We start from the raw sequence: 20,381 nt of genomic DNA, 5'->3' as shown, positions 1-20,381 counted from the left end.
CACAGCGCTGCCTTTTTCTCTCAGATCAAAGCACTGCCTCTTTGGCCGGATGCTTTCGAGAGATATTTTTAGTAGATTTGCTTCTCTCGTGCAACAGAGAGATCCCTAGTATCTTGGAAAACGAGTTGATTGATTATTTCAGTTCATGTTGGGAATACTGATTTGGGGAGCAATATTTGAGCACCTCTTCTCTTTTCACGGTGGTGTTGCTTATATAGTTCCATTGATGCCCATAGAGCCTCACAGAGTTATAACAGTATTGAGAGAGTCCGAAGTTGACACTCCCTATATCTGCTGATCTGCAGGTACAGTGCCGTAGTTGGCTGGTGCTTGGTACATGGAATATTTTCATCTGTGTTTACTGGTGGTTCCCAAGGGTTCTAATGTGGCTTAGGCAACTGGATCTGGCCAGCAGACCAGATCCTCTGTCCCCTAAATCTATCCCCCACTTTGGGCTAAATATAACAGGTTGGCAGGAACCCCACCTGTTCAGTCACTTGGCATTACAATGACACTGAGTGATGCAGCGCTTTAGAGTCCCGACAATCAGTTGCTCACTGGGTTCTTTGCAAAGGAAGTTGGCTATTCCTGGTGACCAGGCTCTTTGTCGGAAGGATATTCCTCTTTGCTGATGGTTTCTGCAGTTCCTCTTGTTAAGCCTTTTTGCAGTTCCTCTTGGGTCATCTGTATGTTGGACTGTTGTTGTTTAGTCGTTTAGTCGTGTCCAACTCTTTGTGACCCCATGGACCAGAGCACGCCAGGCACTCCTGTCTTCCACTGTCTCCCGCAGTTTGGTCAAACTCATGTTCGTAGCTTCGAGAACACTGTCCAGCCATCTCGTCCTCTGTCGTCCCCTTCTCCTTGTGCCCTCCATCTTTCCCAACATCAGGGTCTTTTCCAAGGATTCTTCTCTTCTCATGAGGTGGCCAAAGTATTGGAGCCTCAGCTTCACGATCTGTCCTTCCCACTAGTTAAGACTTTTTATCTCTTAGACTAGTTAAGAGACTTAAAATAATAATAATTTGGAGCAAAAAACGAACTGTGACAGTTTTGCATCATTGGAAAAGTTTCCAGCTGCAGATTCAATGAATTCAGGTATATTTGGATGTCTTGAAAAGCTACCACCCTGAAGTGAATTATGTGGCATCCCCGCCCCCCGCAAGGTGAATCGAAATGTTGGAAGGTTGTGAGTCTAAGGCATGGGTAGGCAAACTAAGGTCTGGGGGCTGGATCCGGCCCACGGATGGTCCAGGAATCAGCGTGTTTTTGCATGAGTAGAATGTGTGCTTTTATTTAAAATGCATCTCTGGGTAATTTGTGGGACATAGGAATTCGTTCTTCTTCTTTTCAAAATATAGTCCGGCCCCCCACAAGGTCTGAGGGACAGTGGACTGGCCCCCTGCTGAAAAAGTTTGCTGACCCCTGTTCTAAGAGCCTTTCCAAACTTACCATTTATAGTGATATAGTTGCTGGGTTTTTTTAAAAATAAAAAATATGGCATGGTTCCAGAACAATATACTCAAAAAAATCCATTTTTTTCTATTGCAAAAAAATCAAACTTTTGGGAGAGATCAGGAATGGATCCTTGTTATTTCCATTTGTGTGGCATGTGCACAACCATGGTCCCAATTTCTGTGCAGGAGGGGTTGTTGGGTGTGGTTTGGGAGACACCTGTCTTGCACCCCTTCCCCTCTGACCTGTGCAAGCAGTCTGTGATCTCAGCTCAAAGAAAAGAGATGGCAGAGAGAGAGATGATGGTCCTGACTCAGCAGACATTAGCTACAGACAAAATTTAATTACAGGTGCCAGGTTTTCCATAGCTCAGGCACAAACATGGTTGTTTTTCTAATCTACTACATATAGGGGTTGTTGTTGTTTAGTCGTTTAGTCGTGTCCGACTCTTCATGACCCCATGGACCATAGCACGCCAGGCACTCCTGGCTTCCACTGCCTCCCGCAGTTTGGTGAAACTCATGTTGGTAGCTTCGAGAACACTGTCCAACCATCTCATCCTCTATCGTCCCCTTCTCCTTGTGCCCTCCATCTTTCCCAACACCAGGGTCTTTTCCAGGGAGACTTCTCTTCTCATGAGGTGGCCAAAGTATTGGAGCCTCAGCTTCAGGATCTTTCTTTTCCGGACAGGACAGGAAAGGACATATAGGGGTGCTGAGCCTTAAACACAAAGGAAGCATTCCCCATCTGCATGCTCCTAACTCCAATGTGTACTGGGCTGGAGGAGCACAAGAGTACACAAGGGGTGTGACTACAGACACGGAACATTTCTCAGCTTGGGCACAACCTGCCATTAGCGTGGAAAGGAAAACCCCGCACTCGCTGTCTGATAATGGCAATGTGTGACTGAAAGTGCAGCCGGGGCAGCTACAAATTCACTCTTGAAAACGTCGGATCAAACGGCTGCCAGACCACTATAAATGGCGAGTGTGGAAAAGTCCCCAATGTGTGATCCCTGTTTCCTAATGAGTCGCACTTCCGGCCTGCTGAACTGGTTGTTGAACGAGCGTGCAGCTCTTTCCCATAAACCAGATGTGCCCTTGGCACTGTCACTGGGCGAAAGGGCAAGATGGGGACATAGGAGCTGCCTTCTTCCAAGGCAGACTCTTAAGTCCATCTAGGCCAGGATTGACTATGCTGACTGGCGATGGCTCACCAGGTTTCAAAGAGGAGTTCCCCCAGCAGAACATGGTACCTTCTGCATGCAAAACATGAACCTAACCACTGAGTTACAGGCTTCCCCTCCTGGCTGCTTGGTTCAGTGAGTTTCCCTGAGACACTCTGCCTCTCACTGTGGTTACCGTGACTATACTAGTAGATGCCTTTGTGAATGTGTGATCTGGTCGCTTTTCCAATTTACGTAAACAAGCCCCAGATCTCCTGTGCTCTGGATTTCCCTGGCCATTCCATTTATTCCCCTGTGGCTCTCGCATTGCCTCGGGTGGGCCACAGGGGCGGTTGCACAACATTGTTAGGATGCGTGAGATTTCAACACCCAGTGCTGCCTCAGTATAGCTGGGCTCCATTGAAAACAAACCGGGAAGTGACCTCTCCGGAGAACATAATGACTCTTCTTTTATTATCTCTGCGGCTGCAGTCCCCCGGGTGACATGGACACTGTCAGGCCATTGAACACGCCATGCATCTCCCTCCCAGCCACTTCTTCCGAGTGGCCCTGGGCACACTATGCCACCAGGAAGGGCAAAAGCATCTAGTGGCTCCACCAAATGGCAAGAGTGAGAAGATGGTCTCTTAATAGCTGTAAGACCTGTTACAGCAGTAAGGACAAGTGCAAAGAGCCCTGCTGGGTCAGCTCCAAAGGCTCTTGTAGTCCAGCACCCTGTTCTCACAGCGGCCAACTGTATGCCCATGGGAAGACAGACCTGATTGCAACAGCACTCTCTCCACCAATGATTTCCAGCGGTAGTCAAAGGCATAGTGCAGGCATAGGCAAACGTGGCCCTCCATAGGTTTTGAGACTACAGTTCCCACCATCCCTGACCACTGGTCCTGTTAGCTAGGGATGATGGGAGTTGTAATCCCAAAACATCTGGAGGGCCGAGTTTGCCTATGCCTGGCATAGTGCCTCCAACAGTGGAGATGTAACATGCCCATTGTGGCTAGTATCCACTGATAGACTTATCCTCCATGATGTGTACCTTCTCTCAACACATTGTTGTCAAAGCTGAAGATGAACGCCACAAAAGGGGTTGTAATTTCCCAAGGCCGTGCTGCCAGAGCTGGGAAGACTCTAGCCTTGCAGATGTAAGATTTAGGAAGTTTATACTCTGAGAATGAGTGACCAACTCTGGGGTTGCTGCGCTCATCTCGCGTTATTGGCCGAGGGAGCCGGCATACAGCTTCCAGGTCATGTGGCCAGCATGACAAAGCCGCTTCTGGCAAACCGGAGCAGCACACGGAAACGCTGTTTACCTTCTCGCTTGGAGTGGAACCTATTTATCTACTTGCATTTTGAGGTGCTTTCGAACTGCTAGGTGGGCAGGAGCAGGACCAAGCAACAGGAGCTCACCCCGCCACGGGGATTCGAACTGCCAACCTTCTGATCGGCAAGCCCTAGGCTCTGTGGTTTAACCCACAGCGTCACCTGCGTCCCTGCATTGGGTACAAGTGTTTATTTCAGACCGTGCTATGGGTGGTGGAGAAATGTCCCCAACCGTGGAGCAGCTGCTTCAGATGAGCTACTAACACTATAGTTACGGTTTGGGGAAGGGGGAGGGAGCACTAAATCCTAATATTTTATCACAGATTTTCCCACCAATCTTTACAACAGATATATAAAGTAGGCTAGGACACCACGTTGAGGTCCTTGGAAGACAAAGGTGGTATATAAATGTAATGAAGAAATGAAATATCTCTTTATTACAGTTGATAGCTGTGGCTGTAGCTTCTCCAAGGTTGCCCATAGGCTTCACGGCTGGGCTGAGATTTGATCAAGCCAAGGACTTGCAACTTGGAGCAAGGGGTCCTGGCACACAGAGTGGGGTGCTAACCACTGAGCTGCTTGGTTCATACATCTGGACCACAATTCATACATCTGGACCATACTGTACAGCCACATGTTACCACCCAATTTACTGGCTGCAAAAAGTGGGAGGCCAGAGGATTTGGGAAAAAGAAATGAGGGTGAAGGACACTTGCTACCCCGATGTCCTTGTGATAATCACTGGCAAGGTAGCCATCATACATGCAGAGTTTGAGATGACACCACATTTATAAAAACGTAAGCAAACATTACACATTAAAAAGCTTCCCTATACAAGGCTGCCTTCAGATGTCTTCTAAAGGTTATAGTTACTCATCTCCTTGACATCTGATGGAAGGGTTTTTCACAGGGTGGGTGTCACTACTGAAAAGGCCCTTTGCCTATTCCCCTGTAGCTTCACTTCATGCAGTGAGGGAACCACCAGAAGGCCCTCGGAGCTCAGTGTTCGGGCTGAGCGATGGGGGTAGAGACGCTCCTTCAGTAACAAGGGGAACGTCCTTCCCCGTCCAATGAAAAGATGAAAAGCAAGAACAGGCCACAAATCAAACCACATCAAGTTCCACATGCCTGGGAGAACAAGCATGCCTTTGCCCTTGTCCCCAGAAACCCACTATGTTGGTGTTACTCAGTATGCTGCTGTTGCTGTCCAAATATTTGGCTGCAAAGGCAACCATGTCTCTCTAAAAGACAGCACTGACAATACTGCAAACCTCTACATTTCAGAAGGCAAATCCACTTATACCAGAGGAATAAGAAATGGGACTAAATCAAGTCTACATCTAATTTTTAAGGGTCAGACACTTCAAAGAAAGCATTGAGTTTATCCATGAATGCCGACTTGGAGGTCAGAGCTGCCTTGTTCACTGGTACGTATTTCATTTAAGTCTACTCTACATTTGATTATTCGTGGTTTCATGCTCACTGGTCTGTTTTCAGGCTCTCCTCCTTAGGTTCTCACCTGTGAAGATATTTTGTAGTCCTGTAACCCTTTGGGTTCCCTCTGCTGATACCTTTGGTGTGTGAATGGTGTGTCTTGGCTGCGTAAGGATCCACACTCAGCTCTGAATTTCAGGAAAAGCTAAACAATTTGAGACCACCGTTGTGGTGGTGGGGAGAGTAGGAGTATTTTGGGGACAGGGTTACGGCAACAGTAGCTTCTATGATCTTTCAGCTGGGCAAAGGTAGCTTTTCGAATGAATGAAGCTGGAGTCGAGCTGGGCCTGCACAGATCACGACAGAGGGAGGATGGCTGAGCCCCACCAGCCTGATGCATAGCCAAATGGGAATCTTCTCTGTGCATCGACCTCTGGGATGAGCACAGGGCAGGGCAGAGATAAATTGTGCCCCATTAGATTACCATGCAGTCTGGCAGGATGCACCCTTTTTGCTTCTCAGCCTTTCCAGTCTCAGTCATGATCTTGCCTTCCACTCCCAAAGATTGGGGGAAGAAAATGCGTCTCTGAAGCATTGCCGCTTCCCCCCGTTGCTTATTGTACTGGAGAGAGGCAATAGGCCGACTTTGGTCATTCCTTCCATGGGTCCTGAAAAAAATGTGGCATTGAGAGCTGGGCTATACCCCCAATGTCGCTGAAGCCTGACTGTGCGCATGTATGCGATACCGCATTCCAGCTGCGCATTGTTCCGAGTTGCACAGAGCATCTATGCTGCTGAAGGCAGTTGGTTGCCCATTTTAGGTTGCTGGTGCAATGTCTTTAGAAATAAGGTTCATTGAGGGCAGGGCATCTTTACCAAACTACAATTCCCAGAATTCTTAGCAGGAACTCATGCCCACTAAATCAGTATAAGCTTGTGGTGCATTCCTGTAACATTTTCTGCAAACGCTCTAATTTTTGAACATTGCCATCATGTTCAGCACTGCACTGCTTTGGGAAGTATGCCTTGCTTTGAAACTTCAAATTTATACACTCGTTGAATGGGAATCATCATTATTTTACATTGTTTGTTTGCTTGTTTTTAAAAAAGAAAAACATGCTTTCTGTCAAATGTAATGTCCAAGATGCGCTTTCAACTTACTATAACCTCTGTGTATCTTCTTGTCCACACCTGCTTGGCAATGCAGCCTTGCCGGCGTTTCCAGGAGTGCCACCTTGGTTGTGGCCTACATAATGACAATCACTGATCTTGGCTGGGAGGATGCGCTGTCGGTAGTGCGAGCTTCGAGATCGTGCGTCAACCCGAACGCGGGCTTCCAACGGCAGCTGGAAGAGTTTGAGAAAACTGAGCTTGCTCACGTAAGTACGTAAGGGACTCCACGCGAGAATCAAGGTTGGGGAACTTCTCTTAACCTGAGGGCCACGTTCCCTCTCTAGGCAGCCTTCTGGGGCCACCTGCCGACAGTGGGTGGGGCCAGAGCAAGACATTTAGCAGCAGCTTGGCTGGTGGAAGGAGGCATACAAGGCGTCATCCAACCACCTTAGGGACTCCACTCTGGATTTACTCCTTAGCCTTTCCCCGAAGATATCCCGCAAGGCAGTGGAGGTTGAGGATCAGAGTTTACCTTCTCCTAGATGGGCTACCTTCCCAGGTTGATGCACCCCATCTGCCCCTCACTTCCCTCTACAGCACATGCAGAAACCGCCTGCTTGACCATTGGACCCATTATTAGTCTCATCCACTCTATCTGCCAGAGCCTGTCTTTGCATGCAGAGGAAGTCCCTAACTCGCCAAGCATTTGAGACCCATCAGCTACCCTCACCTGGCCGATCAAAGCCATTTCCTGGGGTGTGGCTGCTGTCGCACGCTGACAGCTTCTAGGAGCCACAGGTGAGAGCTGAGCACAGGGTGGGTTGTGGACTACTGCCGCCAAGGCCTCCCTGGATGGCAGCATGGATCTGACATGCCAAATGTTCTCTAATATATGATGCATTTGTTGGTACATTTTGGGCAACTCATTGCATTTGTAAAGACTGTTTAGTCCCTTATCTTTTAAAGGAGAGGCAAACTGGCTTTGTTAGAACATGCTTGGTAGCTCTGAATCTGCTGCTGCGTATAACATGAATGTATTATTCAGCTATGTATTTGTTTCATCTCAAAAAGCTTACCATTCCCAAGCTTATGGAGAAGTAGAGTCTGTGGAAATAAACTGACTTTACATCACAGAGGAACTTTCCAAAGCCTGGTTGTCTCCCTCCTTAATTTGAACCCTCACAGTCATTTCTGATCTGATAAAGTTTTGACTTGAAATGATGGATTGTCCTTGCATTTTGCAAACGGTGCTTAGGAAGATCATAGCATGTATGTGGGTTTGGCATTTCATGCTGTTTCCCCCCCCTTTCCTTTTTTCCAATTCCATGTAGGAGTAGAGTCTGCAGCTTTCATAGAAAAGCACATATTGTCTTGCGAAAATATATTCCTACAAATAGGGGCTGTTCCATCCATCTTGCCCATATGGCAGGAGTGCCATGTCCACCTGCCATCACACACACACACACACACACACACACACACACACACACACACACTATAGTGAAGGTGAAAACCTGCCTGAGCCCAAGGGTGGGGTGGCAGGTGGATCAGTGCCCAGTATAGCACTTTGAAAGAGGCTCTCAAGACGAGGGGTCAGCAACCTTTTTCAGCCGTAGGCCGGTCCACCATTCCTCAGACCATCTAGTGGGACGGACTATTTTTTTTTGGGGGGGGGTGAACGAATTCCTATGCGCCACAAATAACCCAGAGATGCATTTGAAATAAAAGCACACATTCTACTCATGTAAAAACACCAGGCAGGCCCCGCAAATAACTCAGAGATGCATTTTAAATACAGTGGTACCTCGACTTACGAAGACGATCCGTTCAGCGGCCATCTTCGTAAGTCGAAGTCTTCGGTTGTCGAAGCGCCGCTTGTGCGCATGCACGAAGTGTGGTTTCGTGCTTCTGCGCATGCGCCGACCACACGTGCTGCTTTGTGCAGGCGCTGTGCGTGCGACAAACAGACTTCTGGGGTTGTCAACTTCGGAAGTTGAAACCTTCAGAAGTCGAAGCATTCAGTTGTTGAGGTACCAGTGTAAAAGGACACATTCTACTCTTGTAAAAACATGCTGATTCCCGGACCGTCCTTGGGCCAGATTGAGAAGGTGATTGGGCCGCATCCTGCCCCCGGACCTTAGGTTGTCTACGCCTGCTCAAGACTAAACAATCATCTGATTGGTGGGTCTTGCTGAGCCTCTTTGAAAATGCCATCTTGTGGAACACATTACATCCCCTATGTCATTGGAACATCAGGTGATTGGCAGGTGGGTAGCCCTGCCTACCTGTCAGACATGGCCTGCGAAGGTTAGGGGAAGTAATCTGGCTTGCAGACCAGATCCAGTTCCTCACCCCTGCTATATATGTATGCAGTGCTTTTTTCTGGGGGGGGGGGGATGCAGGGGTACGCATACCCCTAAACATTTTGTGAATCTAAGTTTGGCCTCATTGAGGGGCAGCATTTCAATATGAGTAGGAAAATGAGAGTACCCCTAAACATTTTTGAAGAAAAAAAGCACTGTATGTATGGGATCCGTACATTTCTCCCTCTGAATCAGGGGTGCCAACTGAAATAAAATATTGGGATGGGGAGGTATACCCCACCCCACATAATCACATGACATGACACTTGCACACCATTTGAATGGGAATGCCCATCAACTTTGCAGTGGGACCCTCCAATATTTTATTGGGTGGACCCAAAGGGACTTTGGCCCCTAGGAGTTGGCTCCTATGCTCTGTATTATGTATCCGTTGCCGAGAAATGAGCAGTTTTGATGTTGATTGATAACAGCATGCAACCCTAAGCAATGAATCCTCCTCAGCTCAGTGGGTCTCTATAGGAAGTGTGTTTGTGCATTGCGGCCCTGATCCCTGCTTTTCCCTGCCCCTTCAAGTCATGTGACACCTCAGGATAATGCAGCTGCCAAGGATGGGTGAGATGCAATCCATCTCTCCTCTTCACCTAGTATATTAAAGTTTGTTTTGCTTTAAGGTCGATGGTCATGCTCAGAGCAGCCAATATGGCGGCCTCCAACTCTTGTTGGACTCCCAACTCCCATCAGCCCCAGATATCATGACTAGGAGTCAGGCATGATGCGAGCTGGCTCTCAACATCTGGGATGGGATCCCAAGAGTTAGAGCCAGGGAAATAAATTGACTTAAATTCACTGGCGACCACCTTTAATTCTACCTCCCTCTGTTGGTTACCATTAGGGTAAGCGCTGCTCTTCTCTGCTACATGAGCCTTTTCAAAGGAGCAGAAAAAGAAACCTCCTTTGGCTAAGGTTATTTCTCTCTCTCAGCTATGTTTAGACATTTCACAAATATTTTTAATATGATTCCCCCCCCCTTTCAAAGGATGCCGGCTGTCCCTTCCTGGTCCCCCAAGGGAAACTATTTCCTGTTTGTTTTATTTAAAGACCATTACAACCGGGCTTGTGTCCACCTCCCACAACCAGAAAACTGCTGCCGCTGCTAATACTGGGTTGACTATCCTAGTATGAGAATAGGTGGGAGCACTGGGGGAGAAACAGAGGTGCGGGGGGGGGGAGCGCACCGCCTCCGGCGGCACGATCCCAGTGGGCTGCCATCACGGTTGCCCCCCCCCCCACGCTGGATGCCACGCCCCCAGGATGCACACCACGCCCCTGTAGGAGGCGCGCCAGCCACGCCTCCGACTGCTCTCTGCACCACCACCCCACCGGAGCTTGAAGCTCTGCCATTGGCTGGGAGAGAAATGCTGCTGCCTCCATTCTTTACGCACCTTCATAGTTGGCACCCCTGCCACTCTGTCATTTGTATATTCCTTTTCCATTCAATGTATAAATATTATAAGCTGCTGCAGTCCTAAACACACTTGCTAGGGAGTGAGCCACACTCCATCTACAATCCATCTAGTCAGTGCTTTTTTTCTGGGCGGGAATTGTTGTTATTACGTGGCTCGGGGTAACATGTTGCCAGGCCTCCTCTGCCCCCTCTCAAAATTGTGGGTGCTGAGCTCCACCCCAGGGGACATTAAGGTGGCTGTAGAGGCCTCAGCCCCAAATAAAGTATTTTCAAACAAACTTTTAAAATGTTGAGGATGATCAGGGATTTTTTTTCCTAGCTGGAACTCACTGGAACTCAGTTCCGGCCATTGACATTCTAAGGAAACAAGGGAGGCGTTCGTGATGCGTTCCGTCACCTCTTTTTCTAGAAAAATAGCACTGGGGCGATGTAAACTTGCGTCAAATAACCACAAATTGTACTTAGATTTCCCTCTGAAAACAGCCTCTGGTAGTTCCAGGAAAGATCTCTCCCCAAACTTTTGACCTTTCGAATAGCATCTAATGTCATATTACATCTTTGCATAGCCTAGAGGTATACCATTTTTGCCATAATGCCAGACAGACAGACAGACACTCCATAATGTTTTTATGTAAGGGGAGGGGTGGAAGGCTTGCATTAAAAAAGGACCAATAGGTGGATTGTTTCTTTTTTTTGCATAGATTCAAATCAACTAGATAAAAATCACATTTTATTCAAATTCCAATTACCTAGATTAAAATCGCTTAGGAGGAATATAGTGGTTTTTAAAAAGAATTCTGTACTGACGATCCAGTTTTGAATGCAAATTTTCAGTTTGCTTCTTTCCCAGAAGAGCTAAAGCAAACTTCCACCTCCACATTTATTTTTTCACAGGACAAGATGCCTCCATTTTAAGTGCTGCTTCCCATATTGTTCTTTTTATACCCTTTAAATTTTTTTTCTAGTATAGGTACTTGTATTTCAAAGAGTGGGTTTTTACGTTTTTAAAGTGCCTCCTGATTAATTGAAGGCCTATTTTGCCAATCATAACTTAAAAAGAAAAAAAGAACCATCAAATTGCAGGGGGACATCTGGCCCAAGCCCTTACTTGATGCAGGAAATCCAGAGCTAGGATATGTTCACCTTACTGTTTCCTCCACACCCTCCACATACCTTGAGAGCCAATGTGGTGTAGTGGTTAAGAGCGGTAGACTTGTAATCTGGTGAACCGGGTTCGCGCCTCCGCTCCTCCACATGCAGCTGCTGGGTGACCTTGGTCTAACCACACTTCTCTGAAGTCTCTCAGCCCCACTCACCTCACAGAGTGTTTGTTGTGGGGGAGGAAGGGAAAGGAGAATGTTAGCCGCTTTGAGACTCCTTCGGGTAGTGATAAAGCGGGATATCAAATCCAAACTCTTCTTCTACTCTGCTCATTTCTGAAGCTGCACTCATGTGACATTGGCCAAAATCCATATTGAACCACGGGTTCTTACAAAAATACTGATTTTCAGTGTGTGTGTTTCGCCCCTCAAACCAGCTTCAATCCAATTAGAAAACATTGCCGACAAAGGCCCGTATAGTTAAAGCTATGGTTTTCCCAGTAGTGATGTATGGAAGTGAGAGCTGGACCATAAAGAAGGCTGATCGCCGAAGAATTGATGCTTTTGAATCATGGTGCTGGAGGAGACTCTTGAGAGTCCCATGGACTGCAAGAAAATCAAACCTATCCATTCTGAAGGAAATCAGCCCTGAGTGCTCACTGGAAGGACAGGTCCTGAAGCTGAGGCTCCAATACTTTGGCCACCTCATGAGAAGAGAAGACCCTGATGTTGGGAAAGATGGAGGGCACTAGGAGAAGGGGACGACAGAGGATGAGATGGTTGGACGGTGTTCTCGAAGCTACCAACCTGAGTTTGACCAAACTGCGGGAGGCAGTGGAAGACAGGAGTGCCTGGCGTGCTATGGTCCATGGGGTCATGAAGAGTTGGACACGACTAAACAGCAACAACAACAATTGGTTCCACAGTTCACATGTACACAGTGACATGTCATAGGCAGGACAAGGGGGGCTGTTGCTGGGGCGCAGTTTTTTGGTTTTTTTGAGGGTGCATTTTGCTCCACACGCCACCCCTGCCAGCCCTATACTGCTTTATGAGTCCAATCACTCATCCCAGCCTCTCAAAGCAGCATGGGGCTGACAGGGTGTTAGCAGGATGCAACAGGCATGCGCCCTTAAAATCAGCCCAATCAGACTTATTTTATGGATGCAGGCTTGGCCTTCTGCTTCCTCCTCATGCCCTCCATGTACTCCCCCCGGCATGCCCATGGCCATGCCCTCCATCCCTCGGCGCCTTGAAGACACGCTTGGCCACTGCCTGTATATACCGCTAAGAATTTTCTCTTAATTGTCAGCTGACATCTACCTTCCTGTAGCTTAAGTTTACTAGGCAGAACAGGGGGTGCCTTTTTTCTATCAAGGGTCATATCCGCTTGGAGAGGATCCTATCAGGGGGCCACATGCGAACAGTGGGTGGGGCAAAGGACAGGTGGGAAGGATCAGAGCCAAAAGTGAGCAGGGCTACCCTCTTTTTGATGCTGCCTCCTCTTTCCTCCTCATCCAACAGCGGAGGGAGGTATTGCCCTTGCCAGAAGTCTGAATGGCCACTCACAGAGGGTTTTTTGACACATGCTTCCAGGGCCGGATTTAGGTTTGATGAGGCCCTAAGCTACTGAAGGTAATGGGGCCCTTTATATGTCCAGCTGTCCTTTGTCAACAACAATTTTTTGCTCTTTTTTGTGTTGAATATATGCTATATGGTAATTTATGGATCTAATAGGTATCTAAAGCAATTTGGACATGCAGAATGTAGGCACCCTATACATAGAAATGAGCAAACCAGTGATATTTTAGGGAGCAGGCTAGCAGGCGGGGCCCATTACTTACGTCATAGGAGCCTACACAACACAAAGCACTGTTGTTGTATGTAGGATTTATTTTATTTGTTTTTTATCTTAATTTTGGAAATGTACATCTAGTGTTTTTTCCCCTTTAAATTTTTTTGGGGCCCCCAAGAGTGTGGGGCCCTAAGCTATAGCTTGTTTAGCTTATACGTAAATCCGGCACTGCATGCATCCCTCTCCGAGAACTGTAATCATTTCCAAATCAATTTTAAAACTGCCTAATACTGTACATTTAAAGCCGCTCAACCCCTTTTTATGTAGGGACCTGGGTGACGCTGTGGTTAAACCACTGAGCCTAGGGCTTGCTGATCAGAAGGTCGGCGGTTCGAATCCCTGTGACGGGGTGAGCTCCCGTTGCTTGGTCCCAGCTCCTGCCAACCTAGCAGTTCGAAAGCACGTCAAAATGCAAGTAGATAAATAGGAACCACTACAGCGGGAAGGTAAACGGCTCTGGTTTGCCAGAAGCGGCTTTGTCATGATGGCCACATGACCTGGAAGCTATACGCCGGCTCCCTCAGCCAATAGTGCGAGATGGGCGTGCAACCCCAGAGTCGGTCACGACTGGACCTAATGGTCAGGGGTCCCTTTACCTTTACCTAACCCCTTTTTATATTATGCTGTGTTTAAATGTTTTTCTTTGCCTTTTCTTTGTTTTGTCCCTCCAGGTCAGAGAGTGGCTGAGGGCTGAGTATGGAGAAAGCCCGTTGCAAGACAAGCAAGAAGCCCAAGATCTTCTGCAGAAGTTCAAGGCGCATGCAGCAGCAGCAGCAACAGCTCAGTCAAGTACTTCTGGAAGGCAGTGGAATGATAGCTTTGCATCTGTGGCCTCCTTGTCCATGCCTGCTCCTCAGTAGCAGCAGCCAACACACGGATGCATTGCTTTTCCGTGGCTTTGTTTGGACAACATGATAAATCATCATGGTGGGAATGAGCCTAGGTATGTCTTGGACCCACACATTTCCCCTCCTCTCCTCCCCGCACAACCACAAAGAGAATGGAGGTTTTAGATTAACCACAGTTTAGCTTGTGTCTGAACCCTAAATTGTAGCTCATCATAACTACGGCATGTTGAAACAAGACAGCTTCATAAACCATGGCTTGACGTTGGATTGTTTCAGAACACCATTGTTAAGATTAACTATGTCCAACTATTTGCATGGATATGCCCAAGTTTAGAGGACACAACAAATGGTAGTTAATAAAAAAACAGAAGTAAAAAAACTCCTTGTGGCTGTGCTAGAGAGGGGAGGGAGGAAGCACATGAACCCAAGGCCCTCCTAGACCCATTTCCATCACAATAAACCATAGTTTGATCATGATGTCTAAACACAGCCAGTCACTAGGGAGGGCACCTTTTCTGCCCCCCTGCACATGCACAAAGAGGGCTTGTTTTGTATGTAATGGTTCCATGATGAGATGTCTTACGTTTTCTTAGTAAGTATATCTCTGAGATATGAGGAGCAGAACTCCAGAATCACAACTTGGCACCACACTCGCAGGTTGACATTGGCTTCCATTATGTGGGCACCAAGCCCCACTTTCTCTTCCAGTGGCTGGGTAAAGAAGATGCCACGTTCTAACTGTCGAGATGCCAAATTGTTTTCTATGTATCCCTCGCGTGTTCTTCAGGTTGTCTGTATAACCAGGGTTTGGCACAGCTGCACTTTTCAAAGTTTCTGGTTCTTTCGGCATGTAATGCTCTAAATAAGCTTGAGCTCTGGTTTTGGTGCAGGAAGCCCCTTGGCTGAAGAGGCAAGCCATTTTCCAATGTAAAAAAAACAGCTGCTCTCTTCAGCGACAGGGAAATGCTGAAGTCACATCAGGGGACAAAGCTCTGGTTGTGTGCATGGTTGTCTCTTGTGTATATCCCTTCTTAAATTATCTTGGAATGTATGGCTAATAAAGTTATATATTTTGCTCTAGAGTGAAGCAGAAGTATCACAAATAACCTCATCAGTATTTATTTTCATGGCTTTCACCTCAGAGAAGTTGTTCACTCAAAATATTTTTATATTTTGGAGGGATCTGAAAGTATATTGCAAGATGTATATGGAGAGAAAAACTAAAGATACAATGGCTTTTGTGCTGAATTAAAGTTCTGAATGTTATTCTCACAGTACTACTGAAAAAAGCTTTCTTGTATATTAGGCAGCTTGATTGAGTTCCATCTTTAATTGCCCTTACCAATGGCATATATTCAATAAAAGCTCCAGTCTTTTTGTAAATAAAAAGCCAGTGTTATCTCATTGCATTTTTCTGGATAAAAATCATTGCGGTTGACATCAGTTGTTGGTGATGCCATTGAATGATCAACCAACCTGAGTGTGTTATGGAATCTGAACAAACTCCCAGAAGACAATCAGATTTGTGAGCTGTGTCTTATCTATAGGAGAAATGAGCCGTCTGGATTCATCATAGTGGTGAAAAATGTCCCACTAAAGTTAAGAAGTGGGGAACCCCCTCCCAAGATCATTAGGGCTAGAATTTCTTTAAAACATTTCAGACCCAATGCTTAGAATACTGATTGTCTGAAGCAGTGGTAGCAGGAGGAGTAAAATTAATGTCCTATATGCTGATCGCAATTTCAAGAGCACAATGGCACTATGTGTTTAGCACATGTCAAAGAATCCTGGAGGTACCCCAACAAACTACAGTTCCCAGGATTCTTTGGGGGAAGCCATTGGCATGGATGTGCCCCAATTCTTCATATGCTTGGGAAAGGGTGTAGTTGCCTAAAATCCTGAATCAGAGCACTCCATATGGCAACCTTTTGTTGCTGGTCACACTTGTAGCACTTTAGTATTCAATGGGCTTGAAGTACTTTACAGCCACTGAACAAGGAAGGATGAATACCAAACAAGGTATTTTATAATACTGTATTGTAGATGGGGAAGGTGAATAATAAGGAGAAGAGAGTTTGGTTAAGACACACAAAGCAAGTTCATCCCCCTCCTGTCTTCAGCACCAACTATGCTCAGAATTCACTAAGTTACAAAATAGAACCAAATTTAAATAATAATAAATATGTTGATGGAAATATTTCATTAATAAATATACCATGAAATTAAACAAGCCCCATGCAATTTGTCATAAGGTCTACCAATAAAGTACAAAAGCATATAATAATGCAAAAAGGGTACCTCCAAAAATAGTTAATGGCAGTCTCAAAATCTGAACTAAGTTCAAGGCAGCTTACAGTGAATCTTGCTTCAAACTGGTTTCTCATGTGAATAAAACCCTTTGGGCTTCATTGCAAAGGCTTTTTTTTTTTTTTGGTAACCCACCTTGGGACCATTTACGCAAGGGTTGGGCTTGTAAGTACAAATACATTTTCTAAAATAAGCTTTGCATGTGAAAACGTGCTACTCCCTTGGCTCACTCTTTCTCACTAGATCAGGAGTAAGCAACATGATGCTCTCCAGATTTTATGTGCTGCAACTCCCATCAGCACCGAAGAGCATGGCCAAGAGTCAGGGGTGATCAGGACTTCCTGGTTGGTTGCGAGCGCCGGCGGCTGTGGGAGAGATTCCTCCCGGTCCTTTGAGGGGTTCTGGGGGGTCTGCAGAGCGCGCAGCCCCCCGAAACTTCGGATAGAGAGTTCCGAAGACTTGGGGAACCCGGCAGTTGTCTTTTTTTTGCCTCCCTTCCCCCCGAAGAGCTCTAATAAGAGTGCGAGAGTGGGAAGGTGGAAGGCACGGCACAGCGGGTACAGCGCTTTCCCTTAAAGGAGAAGCTCCGTTTACTGGCGGCGGAACAGCAACCAATCTCCTTCAAAATCTACAATATCAACATGGAACCATCTGGCCATCGTGAGTAATGAATCTAAAAAGCTTTTAACGTCTCTAATTTGGACAGATTTGGTCAAAGGGGAACCTAAAATTTATGGAGGTCGGGTTCTTCCCTCCCCCCTGTGGAAGATTGAAAGCAAAGACAGTCTCCGCAGCACTTTAACCATAAAGCTTTGTAACTTTATTTCTTGGACTTTGTACTATCTAAAAGAGAGCAGGGCTCTGGAAAATACCCTGCAGTGGACAGCAATATTAATACTTGAGACTGCTTGCTCAAACTGGAAGCGGGACTTCGTTCTGATCTCTCTAGCCGTTCGCCATTGTGACGGCATGAAAGAAACTTCTATATGAACTTCTGTTTACCCCTTGACAGGCTTTGATTTACCTGCAACCTTCCTTTGAGGACTTAAGGATGTTTCTTTTTCTATAAGACTATGCTACGTATCGACTTTTGAGCTATAAGTGACTGTATGAAATATTGTTCCTTTGCCTTGAATTATTTTAATGAACCAGTTCCAGTTTCAATATTTAGGCAAGCATACAGAGACTGTGTTATAAGTTTGGAATTCTCATGCCAGCATTGACCTTGAAAAGACAGCTAGTTTGCACTTGTTTATACTTCTTCACTGATAAAAAGACATCTGGACTACTGGCGGTGAAAGAGCTCCTATTGACTGACTCGAAGTAATCTACTGAGTGGAATTTTCCACTGAACGGCTTGCTCTTTCACTTGACTGAACGGCTTATATTCTACTTTGTTGTTTTGATTAAAAGACATTTGATTTGCTGGCTGAGACAGAGGGCTTAAGGCCTAAATTGGGATTACCATCTGAGTGGGAATTTTTACTGAACTGTGTGCTCTGAGATTGGATTGACAGGAAGTATGGCTGGAACAGAGACTGGCAAAGAGACTGGCAAAGGGAAGAAAAAATCATCCATCTCTGCTACTTTGGAGGAGCAAATCTTAAATGCTCTTGATCGAAACACGAAAGAACAGCAACGGACCACTCAGGAATTACGGCAACTGCGGGAGGAAGTGGGAGCAATATCTAAGGATATTGCCCAGGTGAGAGCACAGGTGACTGGTGTGGAGAAGAGACTGGACCATCTCGAGGAAGAAAAAGTACCTGACTTGGAGAAGCAAGCCTATCAGACCCAGGTGGCTTTGGCTTTTGTACAATTACATCAAAGAGAAGGAAATCTCAGGATAAGAGCGTTCCCCAACATTGAGAAGAGTGATCTGAAAGAGGCAATAATTGAAGAATTTGTGAAGGCTTGGAATCTATCAAAGGAGGAGCTGGAAGGACAAATGATAAAAGCATACAGATTTGGAGCAAAACCAAAAGGAGGCAAGAAACTGGTTAGTGATTGCTTGGTGTCATTTCAAACAAGAGAACAAAGAGATAGAATTTTGAGCCTACACTACGAGAAAACCTTAAAGGTGCAAGAAACGCCGATAATAATTTTTAAAGATTTACCAAAATTCTTTTTGGATCTGAGATCCCAATATTCTGATTTGGTAGCTATCTTGAAGAGACAAGGGATCAATTATAAGTGGGAATTACCTGAGGGCTTGAATTTTCAATTCCAACAGAAGAAGATTAAGATCAGGTCAAACCAGCAGAAGAAAGAATTCCTTCAGAACTACGAGAGAGAGCTGTTAAGAGCTGGCTTAGCAACCTCCACCCCAGGCCAACCAGGACATCCGATTGAGTTAGATTCAGATTCTTTCTTGGGAGCAGGAGCTGCGTCAGCAATTTGAAGATGTCACTTAGGATTTTGTCTTGGAATTCGAATGGCTTGAATTCGAAACGGAAAAGGAATGAAGTTTATCATATTTTAGCAAAACAAAGACTAGATATAATATGTCTTCAGGAAACACACATCACAAGAGCACATCAAAGACTTTTACAGAATAATAAGTTTGGTGAAGAATTCATCTCTTCGGATGATGTTAAAAAGAGAGGTGTGGTGATTTATGTGAAAGAAAAACTAAAGCCAAAGTTAATATTTAAAGATGAAGAAGGGAGATACGTCGCTGTGGAAATTTTATCGCAAGGCGAGAAAATCTTAATTCTGGGAGTCTATGCACCAAATGACGGAAAATCGGAGTTTTTTAAGAAGCTATATAATAAACTCTTGGACTATTTGGATTACAAATTATGCTTAATGGGAGACATGAATGGAGTGGTCTCTACATTAATGGACAGATCACAACGACAGTCCTGTAGTAAAGAAGGAAGACTGCCAAAGTCTTTCTTTGAGTTGATTGAAAATTTTGATCTGATTGATACTTGGAGATTGAAAAATCCTTTGGAAAAAGACCAGACATTTTTCTCAAATTCTCAACAATCGTGGAGTCGTCTCGATTACATATGGATTACAAGAGAGCTAGGACCAAGAATAAATAATGTTGAGATTTGCCCAAGAACTTGCTCTGATCATAATGCTGTACTACTAGATTTAAGGATATCTCTCCAGGGAACTTTCAGATGGAGAATGAATGATGCGTTGTTAAGAAATGAGAAAATAGTGGAGAAAGCCCAGAAAGCATTGAAAGACTATTTTGAGATAAATTTAAGGACTACAACTGAGAAAAAAATTGTTTGGGATGCCAGCAAAGCAGTGATGAGAGGATTTCTAATTCAACAGAATGCAATAAAGAAAAAAGAAGCTAATGCAAATAAAGAAAAGATTCTAAATCAAATGAAAGAAAAAGAAAAGAAATTGAGGGAAAATCCTAAAAATCAACAGATACAGAAAGAAATCAAAGCATTACAAGTTCAATTTTCTAAATTGATGAATCAAGAAATTGAATCCAAAATTAAATGGATGAAACAGAAATCCTTTGAGTCAGCAAATAAATGTGGAAAGTTACTGGCATGACAATTGAAGAAGAGGCAGAAATTGAACACTATTGTAAGTTTAGTGCAAGGTGGGAAACATCTGGAACACCCAGTAGAGATACAAAAATCTTTTCAGAAGTATTTTAAACAATTGTACAAACAAGATAATCAAAATAAAGAGGAAGTGGAGCAGTTTTTGGACAAATTTGGGCTGCATAGAATCCCAGAAGAGAATAAATCCCTACTTTCCCAACAGATATCAACGCAAGAAGTGGAATATGCTATACAACAAATGCAGTCGGGCAAGACCCCAGGACCGGATGGTTTGACTGATGCATATTACAAGATAATGAAAGATTGGTTAGTACAACCATTGAAAGATTTATGCAATGAAATTTTGAATGGAGGAGAGGCCCCCGAATCTTGGAAATAAGCTTACATCACTCTGATACCAAAACCGGATATGGATAGAACGCAAGTTAAGAACTATCGCCC

At 45.3% G+C, this 20,381-nt stretch overlaps 1 protein-coding gene across 2 annotated transcripts in view; it reads left to right on the top strand.

Moving 5' to 3' along the window:
• Nucleotides 1-15,483, top strand: part of DUSP22 (dual specificity phosphatase 22) — a 35,506-nt gene extending 20,023 nt beyond the window's left edge. For both annotated transcript variants that reach the window (XM_035126372.3, XM_088675128.1), the window contains 3 exons: nt 5,308-5,382; nt 6,597-6,768; nt 13,918-15,483. In XM_035126372.3, the coding sequence (XP_034982263.2) occupies nt 5,308-5,382; nt 6,597-6,768; nt 13,918-14,106 (436 nt within the window). In that variant the 3' untranslated portion in view covers nt 14,107-15,483. The remainder of the gene's footprint in view (nt 1-5,307; nt 5,383-6,596; nt 6,769-13,917) is intronic.
• The last annotated feature ends 4,898 nt before the right edge of the window (nt 15,484-20,381 follow it).

Source organism: Zootoca vivipara, chromosome 8, assembly GCF_965207765.1.
Source record: "Zootoca vivipara chromosome 8, rZooViv2.hap1.1, whole genome shotgun sequence".
NCBI classification, from domain to species: Eukaryota; Metazoa; Chordata; class Lepidosauria; order Squamata; family Lacertidae; genus Zootoca; species Zootoca vivipara.
The sequence above is the reverse complement of the archived record's forward strand: the minus strand, read 5'-3'. Positions and strand labels throughout refer to the sequence as shown.